General features: G+C 46.9%; 1 protein-coding gene across 1 annotated transcript in view; it reads left to right on the forward strand.

Annotated features, from left to right (window-relative positions):
• TMEM178B (transmembrane protein 178B) overlaps positions 1 to 23,845 on the forward strand; it is a 373,172-nt gene that overhangs the window by 322,780 nt on the left and 26,547 nt on the right. The window contains exon 3 of the mRNA XM_080665985.1: positions 20,697 to 20,834. Coding sequence (XP_080522111.1) covers positions 20,697 to 20,834 — 138 coding nt within the window. The remainder of the gene's footprint in view (positions 1 to 20,696; positions 20,835 to 23,845) is intronic.

The raw sequence follows: 23,845 nt of genomic DNA on the forward strand, positions 1-23,845 counted from the left end.
ACTGGGTCAAAAGGACCATGTTTTCATAACTTTGATTAACTCCTAGAAGAACAGAGATTAGTTGAAATGTATGTAGTATGCTAAAATTTTTACTTAATAAAATTAATCGTATTCTAATTAGGATGAAAGAGAAGCAATTTATGTGGGCAGACCTGAAAATAGTTTTGTTTGCTAATACTGGACCTTTTCCCTCGAATGTCAATTGTTAAGATAAAAATCCTATAATGAACTTCACATGACTCAATTCTGAAGTTGAAGTGGGATTTTGCTACAATTTACACATTTCTAGAATTCACAGCCCCAGGCTGCCTGAAGTAGAGGTAAAATAGAGTTGATAGCCGGTTTCTTCATAACGAATTAGCAAAGAAAATGAAGTGTGTTCAGTAGAGATGGGAAAGGGAGGGACCGAGATTCTATCACCTCAGTTCCTTGGGTTTCTAAACCAGAGATGCCAAACATGGCCCTCGGGCCAAATCCAGGCACACCTATTGGTTTGTGTGTACTTTACTGCACCTTCATGCTACAACAATTGAGAGGCAATGGCAACAAAGAACATGGCCTGCAAAGCCTAAAATACTTACTGTTTAGACCAGCTGTTCTCAACCTGTGGGTTGCGACCCCTTTGGGGTCCAACGACCCTTTCACAGGGGTTGCCTAAGACCATCAGAAACCACAGATATTTACATTAGGATTCATAACAGTAGCAAAATTACAGTTATGAAGTAGCAATGAAAATAATTTTATGGTTGGGGGTCACCACAACATGAGGAACTGTATTAAAGGGTCGCGGCATTAGGAAGGTCGAGAACCACTGGTTTAGACTTTTACAGAAGAAGTTGGTTGACCTTTGCTCTAAACTATTGGGTGCTTTTTTGGCAGTGATGGTCCCTGAAATGTTCAACTTGAATGATTTGAAAGGCAGCCTTGCTTGATGTCTGAGCCAACCAAATAAAAGCAAAACCAAAGAAATAGTGCTCCGTAGTCTGGAGCACAAAAATATATACAATCTGGTGTCACAGAATCAGAAGATTGTATTAACTAAAATTATTTTTGTAAATTGTTTACTAACAGATCATCTCCTACTTTTTGTGCTATTCCCCTCAGGAATGAAAATAGTACCGTTAACCACAGCAATAGTACATTGGTAGCAAGGAATGGAGGACCAGAGAGTATACGTGTGCCCCCCAGTGAGAGGCAGGGCTGGGTCCCGTCCCTGAGTTTTCTGACTCTGAGGTTCCTTATATTTCCAAAAGGCCACATGAGCCAAAGATCCATTGATTTGATTTGTTCCAAAATCACCTAGCTTGTTGTCAGCCTCACCAGGGCTAGAACAAGATTGAAAATATAGTTGGTCCTCCTTATCCATGGGTTCTGCATCTGCAGATTCAGCCAATTTCAGATTGAAAATGTTGGGGGGAAGGGAGGAGGATGTAATGCTGTGGCTGATGAGTACTGTGTGTGTAGTTAGGCCTTCAGTGGTTGCGTTTGTAGTGAACATGTACAGACTTTAAAAAATAACAGCATAACAACTATTTGCATAGCATTTCCATTGTATTAAATATTGTAAATAATCTAGAGACGATTTAAAGTATACAGGAGGATGTGCATAGGTTATAAGCCAATACAATGCTATCTTATATAAGGGACCTGAGCAACCACAGATTTCTGGGTTGGAGGCGGGGGGATAGACCTCAGCAGGGGGTCTTGGAACCAATCCCATGTGGTTACCCAGGGACAACTATATGGTGATCCCAGAATATCTGGGCAAGATAGAAAAAAGTCTTATCATCTCCCCAGGGGAGCATGAGCAGGAGGTCTCCACATGCTCCAGGGTAACTGGTTTCTAGTGACAGCTGGGTGTCCATTTATCCCACACTCATTGCTTACGATGTGCCAAGCGTTGTATTCGAGCAGTAGTTTCCTAACTGGATGGCTTGTTAAAACAGAGACTTCTGGGCTTCATCACTGGAGTTTTCATTCAGTGGGTCTTGGGTGGAGCCCAAGAATTTGCATTTCTAACAAGTTCCCAGGTTGGCCAGGTTGCTGCCAGGGACTGCCTTTAGGGAACCACTGGATTTGAGGCTGGAGACACAGCAAATAAACCAGAGATGGTTGTGTTTCCTGCCCTCAGTATGCGAGTAAGTGGGTGAATGAATGAAGGAGTGACTGAGTCTCCTCGGGGAGAGGGGCACTGAGGAAAGCTGCTATCGCAATGCAGTGGGAAGAGCTCTGGCGGAGGTCAGTGTGGGAGGTGCAGGGAGCAGAGAAAAGAAGCCAACTCTGTCTGGGTGGGCACAGGAGGCTTTGTAGAGGACGTGGCCCCGGGTGGGCTCTGAAGGTCCAGGAGGCTTTATCCGGGCAGAAGGTGTTTTTACACAAAAGGAGCAGCAGGTGACAGGCCCAGGCGAAAGAGAGAGGGAGGCCAGAGAGCCCATGACAAGTTGGGGGGCAGGGGGAGTTCTTCCCATTGAATAGAATGAGTAGCATGAAAGATGCATTTGTGGGCAAGAGACGGGTTGGGGTTAGTGAGCGGCTGGAGAGTGAAACTGGAGCCAGGTCACAGAGCATATGGAATAGCTGGGATTTCAATCTAAAGGCAGCAGGAGCCTCTGAAGGAATTTACACTATGGGATGGTGACAAGATGGGACAAGCACTGGAGTCTGATGTAGAGACTCCCAAGCTGGAATCGGCCAGCACATATCACTGACGCGAGTGATGCCAAAGAGCCTATGAGAGAGGTGGGTCCAGGCCACTGCAGATGTCTGGTGGGGAGAGAGGAGGCCAACTCTTCTCAGCTGCATTTTATTTGGGACCCTCTGCAACTCCATTTTAGGCCATTTTTTAAAAAGTCATATGATAGCTATTATCTCAGGAAAGAAGATGGAATGTTTGTTTGATTCCATTTTGCTGTGTGATCTTGTTCAAACTACTTACCCTCTCTGTGCTGCTGTGAAATGAGGATGATAATGGGTTGTTGTGAGGATCACGTGGGTTAGTGTAAGTAAAATGCCTCAGGTGCATTGTAAGTGCTCTGCAAAGGTTTGGTATTTTATCAGTTTATTTTAGTTAGCATTTTCTGCTTCCCTAAGAGAAATGATAAGGTTGGATGTTTCTGTGTCACCTGGGGTCTCTGTAATTAGCCTGTTTTCTTCAAGAAAGAGAACAAAGAGTCTCTCCAGTGCACAAATGTAAGTGCTTGTCCTCTTTGACAGTCTTTGTCTTTATTTTTTTTAGAAGTAATTTCATGGCTCATGCCCCTGAGATTCCATCAGGAAAGCAGGGCCTCTCCATGGGCAGATGATCGCCCCTGCTGGGCCTTCATTGGCAAATCACTGTTCTGATAATTAACACAATGTGGGATTGAAGCGCTCAACTCCTTTCAAACTCACCCTTTCTCACTTGGGGTTTGAGTTGTGTCCTCTCTCCTCTTTTGAGCCCTGGGGACACGTGTGACTCAGGGCCACCCCTTTGTCCTTGCTCTGTCCTGGGCCCAGAAGCTGGAAGGACATGGTCCAGGCACCTCCTCCACTCGCTTGTCTTGGGCATCCTGACTGCTGCTTCCTTCTCATCCCAGTTTCCCCATCACCTGCTTTCTGGAAAATTCCCTGATCTCTCCCTGACATAGAGGGGACACACAGTTCTTTTCCAGGCGCTTTGCTTTGACTTGACATGCGTCGTGGTCTTCAGCGTGGTGCCTAGGTCTGTGTAATGAGCCTCTCTCTGCGCCACAGCTGACAGCCCCTAGTAACACTGCTTCGCTAATGCAGATGCGACAGATGCCACCCAGTGAAACCCCCTTGACAGATGCCTCCCCAACTCAGGTCTCCAGCTTCTTGTGTTCTTGCTCTCACTCCCTCCCCGGAGTCTGTGTCCTTGGGCATTTTCTTTTGCAAAAAAACAAGGTTGGTAATGGGTTGTAATAATCTCCCCACACACTCTGGCATGGGACCAGTCACCGGATGCCTAGCAATAGCAGGGTCAAAAGGTGAGGCGACTTGCAAAGTCCTCGGCAAGGCCAGGTCCTACTCCAGACCTCCTGATGTCTTTTCTGACACTGGCTCTGAAAAGGTAGGAGGGCTATCCCGTGCACTCTCTTGTCGCCATTACTAAGACTAGCATATTAAAAATGAACCACAATGGCAACTAAACTGGACCCATAAAAATGGTGAAGAGGGTAAGTTTATGTTAGGTATATTTTACCATAATTTTTAAAGAAGGTATGATATCCTGACACAGGCTTCAACATGGATGGAAACATGCTAAGTAAGATAAGCCAGACACAAAAGGACAAATACTGTATGATTCTACATATGGTAGTCCCCCTTATCCATGGCTTCACTTTCTATAGTTTCTGTTACCCATGGTCAACTGTGGTCTGAAACATTTAAATGGAAAATTCCAGGAAAAAAATTCATGTTTTAAATTGCATGCCGTTCTGAGTAGCATGATGAAATCTCTCACCATCCACTCCATCTTGCCTAGGACATGAATCATCCCTTTGTCCAATGTCCCCATGATGTATAAGCCCTCTCCGCCCCTCCCCGCCCCCATCAGTCACTTAGTAGCCACCTAGATTATCACATGGATTTACACGATATTGCAATGGGTGTGTTCAGATAACCCTTATTTTACTTAATAATGGCCCCAAAGACATTCACATAATTTTTAATAGTCTTTTGTTATGTGTTTTATGTTATTATTAGTTATTGTTGGTAATCTATTCCTGTGCTTAACTTATAAATTAAACTTTATCATAAGTATATATGTACAGGGAAAAAAACATAATCTATTTAGGGTTTGGTACTATCTGTGGTTGCAGGCATCCACTGAGGGTCTTAAATAAGGGGGCACTACTGTATATGAGTTTCCTATAGTTGTCAAGGTCATAGAGACAAAATAGGAGGTGGTTGCCAGGGACTGGCGGGAAGAGAGAAGAGGACTTAGTGTTTAATGGGTGCAGAGTTTCAGTTTGGAAGATGAAGATGTTCTGGAGTGGATGGTGATGGTTGCACAACATGAATCTACTTAATTTCACTGAATTGTACAATAAAAATGGTTAAAGTGATGAATTTTATGTTATCTACCTAATAAAAGAGTAACATGCTAATTGACTGTACCCTCACTGTGCTCACCAGCCAATCAGGAGTGACTATGCAAATTAACCCAACAAAGATGGAAGGTTAATTTGCATACGTAGGCACTGAGCGGCCTGGGGCATTCGGTGCCACTCTGGGCCTCTGGGCAGCGTGGGAAGGCGGAAAGGTGGCTCCGGCCAGAGCAAAGGTGGTGCCGGCAGCCAGGGGAAGGAAGGCCCATTCTTGCACAAATCTTTGTGCATCAGGCCTCTAGTATATAAATATTGGAGGAACCACCTCACGGGAGGAATTACCATGAAAACATTTTAAAGTACAAAATGACAATTGGGGCGAAGCAAAAATACAAAAATTACTTTTTTGAAAGCCCCATTTATTGATTCAAAGTCATTCTCTTACCTTTGGGTAATAAAAATGTATCATGTGTAACTTGGGTTGTTCACAAAAGATCATGTTTGATGTATTCAGTTTAAAAGTAGAACCCAGACAAGTTACCCATTCACTTAGCACATTCATGGAGCTTAAGTGGGAGGCACAGTGCTCAACACTGAATGAAACAATCAATGCAAACTCACTAATTGAATTGAATTTAAAATGGTCCACATTCTTCTTACAAATAGCTCGGCAAGCCACTGAACTTAAGGAATCTAGCATCTCTTGGCTGGTGTGGGTTTTACTGGTGAGTCTATGTCAGGTTGCCAGGAGGAGGCAGGCCCAGGTTGTATTTGGTGATGAGCTTTTGCTGCAAAAACTTGAGGAAATGAAATATGGAGGGCAGTGTGTCCTTGGCCACACAGTGTCTGTGGGTCCCAGGACTTAGCCTGGACTTTATGGGAACAGTGACCCAGTGTTATTTGGATGCCAGATTGAGCTTGAATCACCTGCCCTTTCTCTATGACCCTCACAACCCACATCCCCACAGAGGACCCGAATGGGTCAGCTTTTTTCATTGAGAAGTGACCCCACTGGGCAGGGTGTCCCTCTGAGTTGTCCTCAAAGCATAAGGTTGCTATAATGATTAAATGAGTTAATGAATGCAAAATCCTTGAACAGGGCTGTATCCAGCACGTGGCAGGTGCCGAATCAATGCTTTCATTATAAGGAAGTGAGGCACAGTGTCAGACCCTAAGGATGAGGGTGGGGGGTGCAGGGACTAGGTGTGAAATCTGATCAAGGTTTGATGCTCTGTATCAGCCTCATTCAAATACAAATTGTCCACAACCTGCTGTAAATGTGCCTGGGCTTTAGCATCAAGGCAAGGGCAGATGCAGCAGATCATCTCTTATACCTATATTTTTGTTTTAGAATTATGTCCCCACGAGATTTGCAGCGGCATGAGTAGGTTGACAACAAAATTCATGATGTTTATTGACAAAAGAAAATTTTCACTTAGCTTATGCATTTAGAGTCTGAAAAATGTTGGGTTTTATTTTACCTAAGCTATTTGCCAAAGAGTAGACAGATTCCAACAGGAAATGGAAAGAGATTGCTTTCCCAATATTGGAGTCCAGTTCCCCCAATAATAGTTCACCTTCAAGGGCAGCTAATATGTGTCATATGTGATCCCCTCTAACCCTTACATTCTGAGGGAGGCACTGTTATTAACTCCATTATACAGATGAGAAAACTGAGGCTTGGAGATGACTGAAGTCACATGGCTGACAAGCCAATGCTGAAACCCAGGCAGTCCAACTCCTGGCTCTTCTGGTTTTCAAGGTTCAAAATTTCAAGGTTCAAAATTTTTAATTAAAAAGCATCACTGTGATTGCCAGACTGTTGCTCTTCTTTAGATCTTTGGAAGGATGCTCAGCTTCATAATGTCACCGAGAAAACAGATGATAGCATTCTGCTCCCATGTCATTGTGATCCTTCATGTTCACAAACTGTCACTTGGTCAATCAAGAATATTTCCAGGGCATTTTGTATGTGCCAAGCACGGTGCCAAGTTCAAAACAATTTTCTGCTGCCCCGTCCTGCCGGACATTCTGGAATTTATAACTGATGCACTCTTCAGGGCATGTGTGCATTTCTTATTTCTGCTTGCCTATAGGAACCCAGTTTTGCATCACAGCATTTTTCCTGCCCCAATCACATGTAATCGTTTTTGAGTCACTCTGATGCTTTTTGTGTTCTGATTCTAGAAAAGAGACCACTTGAAATATTGCCTAGTGCTGAAATGGCCTAGTAGTCCTAAGAATTTAAAAACTGAAATCAATAGAATAAAGACCTTTACCAGTATGCATTGTCAGCCAGAGACAGAGATACAGGGAAAAGAAAAACCACTCTGTTCTTTTGCAAGACCTGGGTCCTGTTCCCCGGCATTCTCAGGTCACCTTGCCTAGAAGTAAAGGCAGTGAGGTATTCAGCGTGCAACTGCTCACATACTTGGTTAGAAGGCTGTTGGTGAGGAAGCCTGCATTGTGATTGGGCTCTGGAAGCCAAGCGCCTCCACAGATGGGCAACTTCTGGGGAGAGGATGCTGAAAAGAGCTGCTTGAACTTCCTCTATCCCTGTATGCCTCATCTGAGCTGAATGGCATTGCTTTTAAATCATGCTTTGAATATTTTTCTCTTTGATTATAAAAGCAACACATGCTTATTGTTGAGAATTTGGAAGCCACAGAAAAAGACAAAGAAGAATATAAAAATCACCCATAATCCTCTTTCCCCACAATTAACCTTTTGGTATGTTTTCTTTGGGTCTTTTTTTCCCTTGCTTATTATCATTAGTGTTTATAATAATTATTATTGCATATCTGGGAGCATACAAAATATACAATTTTCATCGTCACTTAATTTCTTTAAGAACACTTTGTGGCTGCATCATAGCCCATAATGTGAGTGTATCATAATTTATTTAACTATTTCCCAATTATTGGAATAGCTTTGGTTGTTTTCAGTTTTCACAGTGGGGTTTTAATGTCTGCAGTACTCTTCTTACATAGAAGAATATGTTTGGTCAGCTTATAACATCTGGAAATTAATACTTCACTAGAGAGTTTTGAAAGTGACTTTTATTTCTCAAGCTAATTTAATATATAGAAATATCATAATTTCAATATAGAAAGCTAGTGCCTACCTTTTATCACTATCCCCACACACTCACAAATACACTAATCTACTAGAAATGTATGTTTCTATGCTTAGTAATGACATTTACTTAACATAAACCTTATTCAACTTTGACAATTGAGTGATCCCTGCAGAGGATTCAAAGTTGGGTAAGTTAAGTGAATGTGTTATTATTTATTTTGGGTTTTGCCACAAATCAAGTTAAATTGGTCATCTGCGTGTCACAAGAAGGCGAGCGAGTCTTACGCCTGAGCATTAGGGAGACTTGCTGGGGGGTGAGGAGTGGATCTGAGGTGATGAAGAAGAATTGGACACACAGATATGGAGCTGGTGCCTCTGTCCAGCTTCAGCTAAGGCAGAGACCAGAAGAGTGGAGAGCATGCTCAGAGGAGGGAAAGCCACTCAGGCGGCTGCAGCACAGAGCTCTTGAAAGAGAGAAGAGAGATGGCACTGGCAATGAGGGTCAGATGTGAAGGGTCCCAAACTAGGCTTTCCCTGTGGCCTTGCCTCAGGGGCAGCTGGGAGCCATTCAAGGTGTTGAGCACAGAGGTTAGAGAATGTGTCTTGCTTTGGAAGAGTTCCTCTGGCCAAAGAGCATGACATGGGTTGGAGCAGTGAAGTTCTGAAGGAAGGACTCTGAGAGTGGGTCAGCAAGTAGGACCAGAAGTGAGCTAACTGGGCTCCTTTTGAATCCTTTCATTTTATCACCTCTGCTGAGAGATGGGGAAATTGAGGTTTGCTGCAGGTCATGTGGCCCAAAAGCTACAAAGCAGGTGTTAACCCTAATACCAAGGCTCAGTCTCATTGATCACCTAGCCTCAGGGTGAGGTTAGGCAGGCCAAGGCCAGGCAGAGGCAGTGGGGATGGAGGAGGGGATACATGCATTCATTATTGTGGAGGCGAAATCCGGTGAATTTGGCAGCTAGTCAGACATGAAGGGGCATGGAAGGATGGCGACTCCAAATGCCACTGAAGTTCGGGGGACAGATGGTCGTGATGATGGTGATGCTGTTGGCATCAAGAGAGGGGCACTTAGAGAGTGAAGATGAGGAACTGGGTTTTGGAGGTTCAGAATTAGAGGCCTAAACCTTACTGACATGTTCAGAAAGCCATGAGACATATGGATCAAGGTCTGCACTGTGGATGTACGTTGATAGACATCAGAGTAGTGGAAATTTAGCTCTGATTTAAGTAGGTTGCAATTATATTTTAATGCAGCCAAAGCACAATTTAATATTATAAATTTTAAATAAATTAAAAATTTCACCTTTCAATAGAGAATGTTTGCTTTAAGTTCTTTGGGGGTTCCTAAGCTCCCAGAGCCAGAGGGAGCCAGGTTTCAAAGTCTTTCGATTCTAAAATGTTGAGTCTCCTTGCCCTGTGTCCTCTGGTGCTGAGCCTTCTGCGCAGGCAGGACAGGGTGTTCTTCCTTTTAACCTCATCAAGAACATGTAGATGACGCTGCCAGTAGAGTCCATTCTATGCACAACTCCTGAGGTCCAACCCAGGGTGCAGGAGTGGTCCCCCGACCCCTGCATTTAAACCCTACAAGCACCGAAGGCTCTGACTCTTTCCTTTTTCCAGGGACAAGGACAGTGTCCCCAGAATGCAGGAATGAACCCCAAGAGTGAGAATTGTCCTGTGGGGCTGGGTGGGAGGGCACAGCAAGTGTGAGGCCGGATGAGCTGCTGTCAGATAAACAACGTGGCTCCTATGCCTTGAGAAGTCATTTGAGGAGTAGAAAAGGCTGGGGATCCACATATAAATTTCTTGCTTTCAATATTTTATCCATTATCCTTTTAAAAAAATCCATGCTCTATTTTTCTCCCCCCTCCTCCCAACTTGAAGGTATATTAAACATACCAGTTCCTTTGGGAGAACAACAACAAAAAAGTTTTTGCCCAATGTTTCCCATTTTGTTCTGGGTTCCCACACATCTGCTGTTGACCCTGACCTCAGTAATGAGAACCTTGCTGGAACAGGCTTCGATAGGCTGCCACGGAACAAAGACAACATCGAGGGCAAAGGGAGAGAGGGGCACACACGGGGCCAAAGGGGTGGGGTTGCTTGTCTCTTACAGAACCTGACACAAAGTGCATAATGAGCATTTACTTAACAACAGACCCCACGCCAGACACTGGCAAAATTCAAAAGACACTGACTACACATGAAGCATGAACAATGTTCCCAGTCACCTGAGACGCTTCAAGCATAGAAAACAAACCATGCAAAGTGGAAAACATTTGAAAACATAAAAGTGAAGCATTAGGCATCACTTTACATGAAAACAAATAGGAAAGGCTTTCTCATCGACGGGCTCTAAGTGAGCTGTGCACTGTCAGCAGTGCCTGGCACACGGGTGACAAAGAAACATCAGCTCCTGTCTCCCTTGCTAACCGATCTTCTGGGAGAGGCACTGTGGCTCCTACTCAGTTTTGTACCTTCTGAATGGAGTAGTCATTCCTTCATTCCATGGATATTTAGAGCCCCTACTATGTATTAGATGCTGTGAGAGACACAAAGAAGAAATAACACCACCTTGGTTCTCCAAGTGATGGAATGACTGCACTACACATGGCAGACGGTCCAAGGCTTTATGGACCTGCAACCTTCTCTAGGGAAGAGCTGGTGTCTTACACAGCTTTGTAGAGCAATGCCTGAATGAGAAATGGAGGTCTGCAAATGAATGAGTCTGCGAATGAATGAATGCACTTACTGGTCTGGCCCACAAGTATGCTTGATGGGCACTTCCTACAGAAGGAGAGATTCTGGGTAGGAGTACTCGAGAGGTTTCAGAAAGGGCATTTGTCACGTGGAATCGGAGACTTCCCTGAGTTTGTGTGTGGATCTGACCTTTTGGTTTGGATGAAATTCAGAGTATGTGAAAGGGTGTTGTCTCTGGTATCTTCAGGTTCATCCTCTCTGCTAATTCTTTCTTTTCTGCATAGAAAAAGACTCCAGTTTTAAATGCTTATAAAACAAGAGAAGTCCCTCTAGCCCTTTATGTTTTACCCCATAACCCCACTTCCTTCCTCTTCTTTACAGTCAGTCTACTTGAAAGCATAGTGTGTAAAGTGAATTTTACCTCTTACCTCCAGTTCATTCCTGCTAACTAACTCAATGAGATGGACTTCCACTAACTGTCTTTTCAAGGTCATGAGGGACCTCTTGGTTGTATATCTAGTAAGCCTCAATGTGCGAAGAGATCAGGCCGGTTTTATGAACTGCCATGTTCCCTGCGCTAGCACAATGCCTGGCACACAACTGTGCTCAGCAAGTCTTTGCTGAATGTTTTATGACATTATGTCTTATTCATCTCAGCAGCATTGGCCATCATTGAAACCCTTGCTTTGTTTCACTCCCATGATGTCCCTTAGGCTGGCCCTTTTTTTTTAAAATTTTTTTTAATATATTTTATTGATATTTTACAGAGAGGAAGGGAGAGGGATAGAGAGCTAGAAACATCGATGAGAGAGAAACATCGATCAGCTGCCTCCTGCACACCTCCCACCAGGGATGTGCCCGCAACCAATGTACATGCCCTTGACCGGAATCGAACCCAGGACCCTTGAGTCCGCAGGCCGACGCTCTATCCACTGAGCCAAACCGGTTTCTGCAGGCTGGCCCTTTTTGACCAACCATTTTCATTCTTCTTTTCTCCCTCTTCTCAACCCTTAAATACTGGTATTCAAACTTTGTCCTTAGCTGTCTTTTCTCCTCACTTGATCAGCTGAAACTCCCTTGTCTCAATCCTATAGTTTTAATGACATGAGTCTTATATCAATATCTCAAACACTAATCTCCTTTCCATGTACTAGACCCACACAGCCAGGGCCATCATGTACGTCTTCAACTAGATGTCTCTTAGGCAATTAAACTGAACTTAACACACTCTTTTCTTTTACAAGACCTGTCCCTCTTGTCCTTCCACCCCCTCTCCCCCCCCCAAAAAAAAAAAAAAATAAATCCAAACAGAGAAGCAATACTCTATGCCTCTTCTGTTGTTCTGTCTTGGTTAATCACCATTTTCTGATCTTCCAAGCCAGAAATTTTGGATCATCAATGACTTATCTCTCTCCCTTCTCGCTTACATTTAGTCACCAATTCCTGTCAATTCTACTGCCTTTCCCTCCCACACCCTAAGTTCCAGGAGAACTTAGCTGGTTATAGCGATTACTTCTTTGCTTCCAAATTTTCCTTTGCCCAGAAAGGCTCCCTGTCAGCACATGGTGTACTTCTCCTTTGCTTTCCCATGTGGTGTGTGGGCTTGCATGGGTGCACCTGCATACACCTGCAGTGCAGGGCTTAGAGGAATCGGCAGGCTTGTGCATTATTTTTCATTTCATTTTCTATTATAAATTTTTCCATGGTCATTGACATTCTTCAAAAGAGTAATTTTGATACAAATAATATTCTATTACATTTTATTTAATGTTAAATTCTCTTCTAGGATTTGAAGTGGCATAGAATCTGAAAGGGACAGAGGAATGCAAAGGGCATGGGCAGATCAACCCCTTTCCCAGACCCACCTCTCACTGCCTGGGTGACCTTGATCAGTTGAAATTCCCTTGTCTCAATTTCTAAGTCTACACAATGAGAAAAAAAAGCATCTACTTTATAGAGCCATTTGGAAGGTCAATGGACATGTTCTACATCAATTGCCCAATCCAATGCCTGCTTGTAGTAAATGTACAATAAATGTTCATTCCCATTCTCCAGGCTTTTCAAATTCTTTGCTATCAACCACTTCTCAGGTTCCTGCAACATTTTTTCTGGAAAGCATAGCACCCACTAAGGTGCCCATGTGTTTTAAAGCTCCTATCTTCTGATTGCTTTATGGGAACTCTGTGGGGGCACATTCTTGCCAAGCCACCTTGATTTCTAGACTCTGTACTCAGAGCATCTTCAGTGACACATGATATAGAGGAGAAGAAATGGAGCTTCTCTGGGATGGAATAGGAGGTGGTACTGGTCTAGCTCATCCCTCATAGCAGAAGACCCTCATGACCGAGACCCAGAGCCAAGCTGGGTCTACTCGCGTGTATCTGGTTGGCTGAGCCACAGTTTCCTTTCTATCTTTTCCCTCTGTAATTTCCACTGTTGCCTTAGCAGTGTGGCTGCAGGGACAAGGGAGTCATTCTTGTGATTTTTTTTTGAGGGGGGGACACTCTGCCTCTCAGTTCTGGGGCTCTCCCTCCCCCCCCCCCCCGCTTCTCCTTTCTTGTCTCCAGGCTCTTGCTTTAGCTGCTGACCTAGCTTTCATCAGGAGAGTAGAAAGTTTGCAATTTGCCTTCCATTGTCTTGACAATGGATGTGATGTGTATATAGCAGCATCACACAATATGCCTATTTATGGCAGCTCTCTGATCTGGAGCAGCATTGAGGAGGAGGAAGCTCCTAGCACATCTTCTGGCCCAGAAATCATTTTTTATTTCCACCACAACTACCTTCACCTGTGATCTCTTCCTAACTTGAAGGGTGGTGCAGAAATATCTGTGGGTTCCCCATCTGTGGAGAAGGAGAATGAAATTGTCTTCAAGTCACTATGACATTTGGGTCACAGAAGTGGGTTGAATTGGGTAGATATAGCCTCAGCCTGTGCTATTCCACGGTACATGTAGTTTCAGTAATTGTTACAGCGTGAGATAGTGAGCTCATTTAGCAAATACCTGCTCATGTCACTGACATGGAAACAAAGTAAAACAGGCATGACAACAGGCCTGAACAAGCTCACATTTACTGGCAGGAGGGAGACATAAATAATTGCAGTAAGACATGTGGAATGTGCTGGAATAGTGATATCGACCAATGGCTACATGTGTGCTAATGTACCTGGAAGGCTCCCTGACATTTACTTGTTAGGGAAATCTTTAAGGATGCTGAGAAGCCTGTCAGGTAGAGCATGTGCTAGTAGGTAGCCATGTTGGCAGGAGCACAGCGCAATGAAGGAGCGGGGGAGTGCCACAACTTTCAGGGAAATGCAGCCTGTTACGATGAGTTACTGGGGCTTGGAAAAAGATGGACCTTTTTGGGATCAAATCCCCAAGTCAAGCACTTTCTCATTGAAACATAAGAATGATTTGTTTTCACATAAAAATACTTTCTTAAATATAACTGCAGTACAATACTGAACCAACTCACTCTCTAGAAGAAAACTACAGGCAGAACCTCCTGTTAGCTACTTCTGTTTTAATTTGAATTAACTAGATCATGGAAACCTTCCCAACAGATTTGCAGTCTTGCCCATGTCTCTTCCTTCCAGATCAGTGTAATGCTCACAGTAAGAGCCCAGGGTTCAAATGGCCTCTATGGCCACTGGCACCTCTGCTATTAGCTGCTGTAGCTTCCAGCTATTTTGGTCCTCGGAGAATAAGACTCATCAATACTTCAGGGTGAATGCATCTCAGTGTTAATAAATAGAAAAACAGAGCCTTCACCTTGGCCTCTGCAGATACCTGAGAGGCACACAAACAGATTCCAGAAGCCTGTTCCCTCTGGGCACCAAAGCCTTAATTAGGAGCTAACCCAACATGTTACTCAGCTCCTATGTGCTCATGTACAGCAAATGCAAAGAATGTGTTACATGAAAAAAAGAGAACCACTTTAAGTGACTTCCATTTCTATTTATACTTACATAGCTCAAGCTTTGTGGCAGGTACTATTTTAAGCAGTTTACACATATTAACTGATTTAATCCTCTGGATATAAAATCCCCTTTGAAGTAAGTGCTGTCATAACCTCCACTTACAAGTGTGGAAACTCGTCTAACTTGCCCAAGTTCACACAGGCATGGATTTAAACAAGGGCAGCCTGGCTCCATGAATCTGTCCTTCCATCCCCATCTGTTGAGTCCAAACTCCCACTTCCTTCAGATATGGTTGCTGTGCAGAAGGTCACTCCAAGGGACTGACTAATTTGAGAATGAATGTCTAGACCCCAGAGCAGCTGACACCGCTTCACAGGCAATGTGCTTGCATCCTGCAGAAGGAGAGCTTCCTGGGAATGAGGCTCACCCAGAGGTGCCCCGTGTGGCCAGCAGGGAAGGATGACCATGGCCTTACTGGTCACGCCACACTCTTGACATCGGGGCCGTGGAGACAGTGTCCTATCGTCAGTCTTCACCATCACAACGAGGTCTAACCCATACCTTCCCTCACCATTTCTGTCTGTGTGTTTTTAAACCCAGTCATCATTTTTGTGTCAAGGTCTCGAAAGAGCAAATAGAAAGCTATTCAGAGCACATTTTTTCTTCTCTAAGCGGTGTTTATTTAAATGCATGTATCCTGGTTTCCCATGTACAGTTGCAAGCAATACCTTTCAATTTAAATGTTAATAGGAGTGTAAACTTCAAAATCAAAATTTTTCCATGTGGGAGAAGTGCTTTTTCTGCTTCTATTTAATCGTTCTCCCGCCTCTCCTCCTCCACCCTCCCTCATTATCAACCCCCTTCTTGCCCACTCCTTTCCACTGCGCAGAACTATATTCTTTTGCTAAAGAATGCACCTTTCTGTGCTGAAAAATTAGCATTTCAACGTTAGGGTCATGGAATGTACATAATGGAGTCCAACCCAACACAATTCGTGTAAAGATTTTTCTTTATCACAGTCTTAGCCTGTGGAATTTGCCTCTGTATTCTTTTGTGTGTTTTTACCCCAAGGGGATTATTCTTAGGCTGACCATGCAAATATTCTTCCAAGGCTTCCCACAGGTGAGTTGGGTCTTTCTTTTCTTTATTTTTCTCTAAAAAGGTCGGAAGAGGCAGGGAAAAAAACACCTCTAAGTGATGTAAGTTCCTGGGTGCAGAGTACTGCTGTGGGCACAGTGAGCTGTCACAAAGAATAGAAAAGGCAGTTTTTACTTCTAATAAGATAACATTGACACGTAGGCGACCTAGGTGGGCAGGAGTGGGGCCATGTGCATATGGGACATTCCATAGGCAGAGTGGCCCCCGGGATTTACCCAAGTACAAACAAAAAGCATTAGCGATTTTAAGGCAATGAGAATAATAACTAATGCCTTTAAGTTCAAATATGGCCAGTCTACTTACCTTTCTAAGGACCTTGTGGACTTTTATTTGTTTCTTTTCTCTTTCCTCCATTTCCTCATTAATTACATTTATCCTGTTACACTGTGTGTGGTTTGCAAGACTCCTTTCATCTTGTTTGGGGGGCAGGATGGGACTGTTAATCCATAAGTTAGAAACGATTTTACAGTATAAGCTTCAGTGATTTTGATTCTGATATTTTAAGGTGTTATTTTTGTTCTCTAGATAGTTCTTTTCAATAGTATCCTGTTCTTATTTAATGGAGGCAAACTACATTTCTTCTCCTGTCTCTCTGGGAATAATAGTAATACTTTTAAATGTTTGTTCCTTCTCAGAGTGTTTCCTCTGGTTCTTTCTCCCGGGTTACAGGCTTTTCTCAGTGATGCTGGCTTGTCTGGTTGGGGTGCTAAAGAGCTGCCTTGAAGCGCTGAGTGGGCGGGTGGGCTTCCTTGGAGAGTGGTCCAGGGGTTTCTTAGGAGGTATCCCGGTGGCAGTGCTGTAGGTCTTTCCTCTGGCACTGGTCATCACTAGAGAGGCCTCTCCCAGCCTCCAGGCTGGAGGGCAAAGGCCGGGCAGTGAGCTCCTGGGAGCCGAGTAGAGAGGGCTGGGGTCTCAAGAGTAAGCATTCAGTGTTCTCTATGTGCACAGCCACGTGATCGCCCTCTGTGCAGTGGCCCTCAGCTGTGCTGGCCAGCCAGCCTGCACCGGAGCTTGGTGGACCCTCCCGTCCCCGCAGTCCTAAGTACTCGAACTCCACTGTAAGGGTAGGGGAGCGAGAAGGGAGATCTAGGGATCTAGTTTCATCTCAAACAACTTCCACCAAATCCCTGTTTTGTGTCCCTCCCCTTGTTTACTTGATCCAAAGGCAACTGCTGCGGCCAGTTCATGAGCCTTCTGGGCCTTCTGGGCATGGGGCAGCTTGGTTTGCAGCTTCCCGGCTGCGGGCTTTACGTTTGGTTCTGAATCTGCTAAGTCAGTCACATTGTCCATCAGCCCCTCCCCCCCGCCCCCCGCCCCCCGCTTTTTTTTTTATTGTTTGTTTGTTAATCCTCACCTAAGGATATTCTTTCCATTGATTTTTCAGGGAGAGTGGAAGGGGGGGAGGGGGAGATAGAGAGAGATAGAGAGGTAGAGGTAGAGGTAGGGAGAGGGAGAGGAAGAGAGAGAGAGAGAAAGAGAGAGAAGGAGAGAAAGAGAGAGACATCAATTGGTTGCCTCCTGCAGGCACCCCAAATGGGACCAGGGTTCGAACCTGCAACCCAGGTACATGCCCTTGACTGGGAATTGAGCCCGGGACCCTTCAGTGCACGGGCTGGTGCTCTAACCACTGAGCAACACTGGGCCAGAACTATCCATCAGCTTTTGTGTGGTTGTCATCATCTCCTTTCCTATTTTTTCCATCCTTATACATTTCTATCTTTAAAAAAAAAAAAAAATCTCTTACCTTGGGAGATGCTGGATACATTTGTTCACTGTCATGATAACCCAGTAGCTCATTAGTTACATTGTGAATTTCATTTTCCCACACAGCTCACTCTCCATTTACTTCACTGGCTTGAGATAGTCAATTATGTAACTTCTTTGGCTCTTGCTTTTCTTACCTGTAAGACAGGAATAGTCTTACCTACTTTCCAGGTTTTGCTGCAGTTACTCTGACTTACCACATAGGTTTTAGGGATAAAATAAATAATTCAGGCAAAATCAGGCTCACAGGGCGATGGTGACTATCCTCCAGGGTCAGTGAAAATACTCAGGCCTGATCTCTGATTTTCCTCCTTCTCAACCAGCAATTTAGCAGGATCCTCAGCTTCTGTTGACATAGCCCTTTGGGGAACAGCAAAGTGCACTTATCCCTGTTAGAGGCCACAGCCCTCCCTGGACAGGGACACGGATGACCACAATGGTCTTGGAACTTTTGGAAGAGGAATAATCCTCACCATTCCCCTTCCTGCTTTCTCCTCTTTTTCTTCTAAGTAAAACACCTTACTTTCCCCTCCACTAATAAGAACCTTCCCTCTCTCTCTGACTTGCCCTTTTCCTGCCCAGCCCATTTCCCGGTCCCTGGCCCTGGTGGAAACACCTTAAGTGACACTTTATCCACTTACCCCACCAGGCAGTACCTTTGCTCCTGTGGTCTGCAGAGCGGGGAGCAGTCAGGCCGTCCTGTAAGCAAGGCTGAGTGCAACGGGGAGGGGCTCTCTGGCTTCAGCAGGGTCGTCCACTCTGGTGCTGAAGAAGGGGCCAAGATTTCTCCTAGAAACCTCCATGCACTAAGGGAACCCCTGGGTTCATAGGGGCAGAGGAGAGAAGTTTCCCAACCTATTGAAAGGGATATGAACCTCCTTTCCAGCAAAAATACCCAGCCTCTCTTCCCATTCCCACAGCCCGTTGCCCCCTGAGGACAGTGGAAAGTGGACGAAGCATCTGGAGCAAAGAGTATGTCATCTCCAGTAATGGGGGGGTGGAGGCACTCGGAGGGAGCTGGGGCCTAGCTCACTCCAGTCTGTGGTGGTGGCCAAGGAAGAAGGGACTGATACCGGTGGCAGTGAAGAAAGCGTGTGGGGAGCTGGGGGCGAGGGGGACTGTGGGCAGCTGAATAAGGAGTGGTGCTGGCCCGGCTGGCAGGCATGCTCTTTCCCGACTCCATGCTGGTGGTGGCTGGCTGAGTCCGGAGCAGGGAGCCCACTCAGGAAGCATGGCACACACGTTTGAGCTCTGTGATCCAATGGTGCTCGCCACCAAGTTTCCTCAGACACATTTGGCAACATGAACACATTTGACACCTGATTCCCATGGGCATGAAAATCAAGCGTCCTTGGCAGTTCACATAAACGACTATGATGAGTATTATACCTGGCCTGGGCAGGCCCTCCTGGTCAGCAGGGGGGACAAGGGAGACCTCAGTAGAGCGGGAGCCTGCTCCCTGGTGGACTTGTATGTCTGTGACAGTGCCTGAGTCCATCCTGCTCCCTGTCCAGTCCCCTCCCCATGGGACAAGATCAGCTGCTGTCTCCTAACTCCCTTCCCACTTCCCAACCAGTTTCCTCTAGGGCTGATCTTCAATGTCAGCATAAGGACATGGACCAAATCCCTCTCCTGGGGGCAGAGGACTGAAAGGTCTCAAGCCCGACTCCCAAGATCTGCCGTGGCTCCCAATGGGGTGGCTGGAGTGAGAGGGGAACAGAGGGGATGGGATGCCCTCGTGAGGTATGCGGATCCCAAGGTGTTCCCCACAGAAACATGGTGGGCATTGTTTCCTGGGGATGAGAGTGTCTGTGCTAGCAGGGTGTTGATGTAGTTTCCCATCACGCTTCCTGCCCTGCCCCCCACCCTCCCTCTCTTCCTCTGGGGGAGGGCAATGCCCAGGGGTCCTCTAGGCTTCTCTGGCAATGTCCTCAGCGGCAGAGGCCCTGGCAATGGCTTTACTCCTGTTTGGAGCCTCATCGGAAGGATGGGGGCTAGTGGATAGACCCACATATAGGTGGATGGACAACACAGGAGGACATGGAGTTGCAGGCGGAGGTGCTGGGGCTGGGTGGAAGGAGTCCATGACAAATGGGTGGGTGTCACCCAGCAGGAGGTATTAGAGGGTTCGATTCCAGGGAAGAGACCGGTGGGGTGGGCTATGCATTGGCGGGCAGGGAGGAGCCAGGAGGAAGTTGAGCTGATGGAGAGGCTGAGTGGGGCTCGCTAAGGTGAGCAGCAGCTCTGCCCTCTTCCTGCCACTAAAAATACCTCCTTCCCAGACAGCCCTCCTCTTCCCTGCACCCACGCCAGGCTTTGTCGGGCATGGAGCGGGGAAGGGCCTGGTCCAGAAGCTGGACTGACCTGGGTGTGGGGCTGAGAGGGTCTGCTCTGGGTTCAGTCTCAGAGCAGGAGGTGTGGCTCCCCAGTCTGCAGCCCCACATGCAAGAAAGCTGAGCCCTGGGAGTCGTTTTGGAGGGAAGGAAATAGCAGCTGCAGGCAGCATTCTCCTTACGCAGGACCTCTTGGCAGAACCAGCAAATCCCAGAGGGGAGGGAGGGAGCTCTTGGCAGGTGCAGCCTGACCCCACCCAGCTGAGAGGTGAATGATGCTGAGGTTAGGACCTGGGAGCCTTACCAATGTGGGCTGGATGCCCTGATCTACCACTCACTAGGTATATGGCGTGAAGCAAGTTGCTCCATCTTCCAACAGGGATAAGACAGTACCTGGCTCAGAAGGTTGTTAGAGGCGCTGGAAACACAGCACTGTGCCTGGCGCAAAGGAAGCTTGCACGTGACAACTGTTATGATGATGGTTTCTCCCTGCATCTATTTACCCATAATGCAGTCACCATCGGGTCTCTGGCCTCTACGAACGGGTTTATGTACAAACCTGTCTGAAAAGGCAGGTTCCTTCCTTCCCCATGCAGTGCCCCACCGCTCCCCCTCTGCCTAGGCTCAGGGGAACCCTGACCCTGAGTTCCAGGCTCTGATGCTAACCCCTGCCCTCCTGCTTACCCACAGACCTGCGCAGGATGACAGCCGGCTTCATGGGCATGGCGGTGGCCATCATCCTCTTCGGCTGGATCATCGGCGTGCTGGGCTGCTGCTGGGACCGAGGCCTTATGCAGTACGTGGCCGGGCTTCTCTTCCTCATGGGAGGTAAGGCGCAGGCTTGGGGGCCTGAGGCGGAAAGGTCCTGGTTACTAGGATTCTGGAAGAACAGCTAAGCGCACAGCAGATGAAAGCCACAACTCTGTGGGACTCTACCCATTCATTTGTTCATTTATCACTTTTTTGAATTCTTAACCACATGTCCCTGCACTAGCTGCTGGGGATGCAGAGGCTAATGAGACTAATAAGGTGTGGTCCTTCCTCTCGGGGGTCTGACTGCCTGGTGTGGGGGACTGTGCGACTATGGCATTGAGAGGGGGGTATCAGACTCAGAGTGAACGTGAACCCCAGAGTTCCTTGGGCATTTATACACACACTAGACTTCAGGGTGGGAAGCAGGTGCTATCTGGGCGGTTTCCCCTTTAAAAGCTTCACCCTTGATTTATGCTTCCTAAATGCTGCTCCTGTTTCCAAATGAGGCGCTTCAAATGGGGCGGGACAGGGCACACCTGCCCTCGTGCCTGCCCCTTACTCTCTGACTTCCATGGCCAAGGACCAATCCAGTCCTTAGGAAGCGATTGCAGGTCCCAGTCCACGGGAAGTGAGTGCTAATCCACAGTCACAGGTGCCTCCTTTCTCCCTGAAGAGCTAAAATGTGCTCTTTGGTCTCCTGGTGTGAGTTTCAGATGAAAGCAAAGCGAAGCATTGGGTGTGCCCGTCACAGTCTGCCCGCAGGGAAGAGTGCATTGACGAATAGCGGAGCCAGGTAGAGGGGAATTGGGCTTGGATTGAGGGAATTAGAAGTGTTTATGGAAGAAAGGAAAATGAGTACTACCAATGGAAACAAATGTCAGTAAGACTTTGGGCTCCATGTGCATCTGCCCAGCCCAGGTCCCTGTGGTGGATGCCTGGCTCTGGGGTCTGAGCAGAGGAGGGAGGTGAGGAGCAGGCCAGCTGCGGAAAGGAGGTGGCTGTCCCTCTAGGTGTGCACAGGTCTCCGGGGCTGTGAGGAAAGGGCTGGGGGAAGAGGAGGATGGCAAGACTCATCCTGGGGCCTGCCCGTTGGGCCCACCTGTGGTTATGGCAGAGGCTGGTGGAGGGAGGGTCCAGGTGGCTCTCTCTAGAGGTTCCCACACCCCTCCTCCTGAGTTCCCACAAAACCAACCCTGCTGACCTTTTCCCCACAGTGAAACCAGGGGGAACCTGGTTTTCAAACTCTGTTTTAGTAGCTGCTGAATCCTTTGGTTCCCAATTCCAGTCAAAATCTTGCGTGGACCCTGAAATGTAAAAAGGTAGAATGGAGGAGCTCTGTTTGTAGAGTGTTCTTGCTAAGACTCTTGGTTTTACAAAGATGGGCTCCAGTAACACGGGGCTTTTCTAGGGCTTGGAGGGTCTCCCAGGAATCTGAGAAAAGCTGAGCAAACAGGCCTCAGGCTGAGCAGGAATAGAAATGGGAGCTCTTGGAGCTGACACTCTCTCATCGCCTCCTCCTCCAGCTCTCTGCACACATCCTCTGCTCCCCCTCTCTCCAGGCCAGGCATGTGGCTCACATCTGGCCAGGTGCTAAGTCTCCAGGGCCCATCCACTTCCTTCTGGGCTGCTGAAGTCAGCTTCCGGAGACAGAGAGGAAACATTAGTGTCCTTGCAGAGAGCCCAGGGAGCTCAGAGCCCAGAGCAGCTGCCATCTGCTGAGCCCATGGGTGGGCTTTGTTAGGTTCTAGGGAGGAGCTACTCAGGAGCAGAAGCTGTGCTTCCCCTCACCTGCCCAGCAGGGGGAGCTGCACTGAGAGGCAGATGTGTTGACCCAGAAATGATGCCTTGATCCAGGGGTGGGCAAACTTTTTGACTCGAGGGCCACAGTGGGTTCTTAAACTGGACCGGAGGGCCGGAACAAAAGCATGGATGGAGTGTTTGTGTGAACTAATATAAATTCAAAGTAAAGGAGCAGAGGGGAGAACAAGAGAACTGGATAGAACAGCCGGATCCGGCCCGCAGGCCGTAGTTTGCCCACGGCTGCCTTGATCCATAAAACCCTGTGTGTCAAAAAGAGATGTTTCAGTACCAACCCTTCCCAGAACCTGACCAGTCCTTGCCCTCCAAGAGTTGACCTTCTAGGTTGATCTGTGGATTAAATTGGAGAGTTGGCCACCTGTGACAGCATCTCATGGACACAGCAAGGCAGTCAGCCACTCAAACTATAGTTTGTATGGCAAAGTGAGATAAGGCCCATGGCCTGAGCTTGAACCCAGACTGGATTTCAGGCACCTGTAACTGAGCACAGACAGGTGCCCAAGAGTTAGACTGGGCGACAGGTGAGACCAATTGGTGGGGACCAACCTCAGCAGTGCTTGGGAGCTGGCCAGTTCTGGTGAGCAGGTGCAAAAGGGGGGGTTGGCAAGAGTGGAAAGGTAAGTTTGAAGTCAAGAGTCTGAAGGTGGACTTGAGATGGACTTTGGATGAACCAACTAGGGCCAAAATGAAAACGGAAGAGCTCTTCTCACAACCTGTTCAGATGTGAAGGAAGAGGGCCCACGCTGAGCGCTTCTCTGCTCCACATTTAACTGTGTCCCTGGGCTAGAGAGAGGGCACCCCACACCTTGTGAAATAAGCAGCAACAAATTGTTTAATTAACACTCAACCCAGAGGAGGCAATTAATTAAGTAGGGCAGCTTTGTTGAGCCAGGAGGCTGTGCGTGGTGGGTGGGATCCAGTTTCCCTTTGGCAGGGGCTCCAGGGGAGAATCTAGCCCAAACTGGCACAACACCATTCCGGTGCCAGCAACTGCCAGAAACAAGTGTCTCGATGAATCATCAGTGGTAGTCAGCGCAGGAATAGGATGACACGGGGGAAAGACAGCCTGGCGAGGCAGTGTATGACTGCTACGATTACTTGTGATCCACTCGGGGGGGGGGGGGGGCGGGGGTGAGCCTCAGAGCCACCTCATGCACACAGATCTACAAGATGACTGTGAGCATCCAGCGCATGCCCTCCCCATCCTCCCACCCACGCTCTTGGGAGACATCCATCATCTCTGCGGTGGCCTGGACTAAGCCTCCAGG

Source organism: Plecotus auritus, assembly GCF_963455305.1.
Source record: "Plecotus auritus genome assembly, chromosome: 4".
NCBI classification, from domain to species: Eukaryota; Metazoa; Chordata; class Mammalia; order Chiroptera; family Vespertilionidae; genus Plecotus; species Plecotus auritus.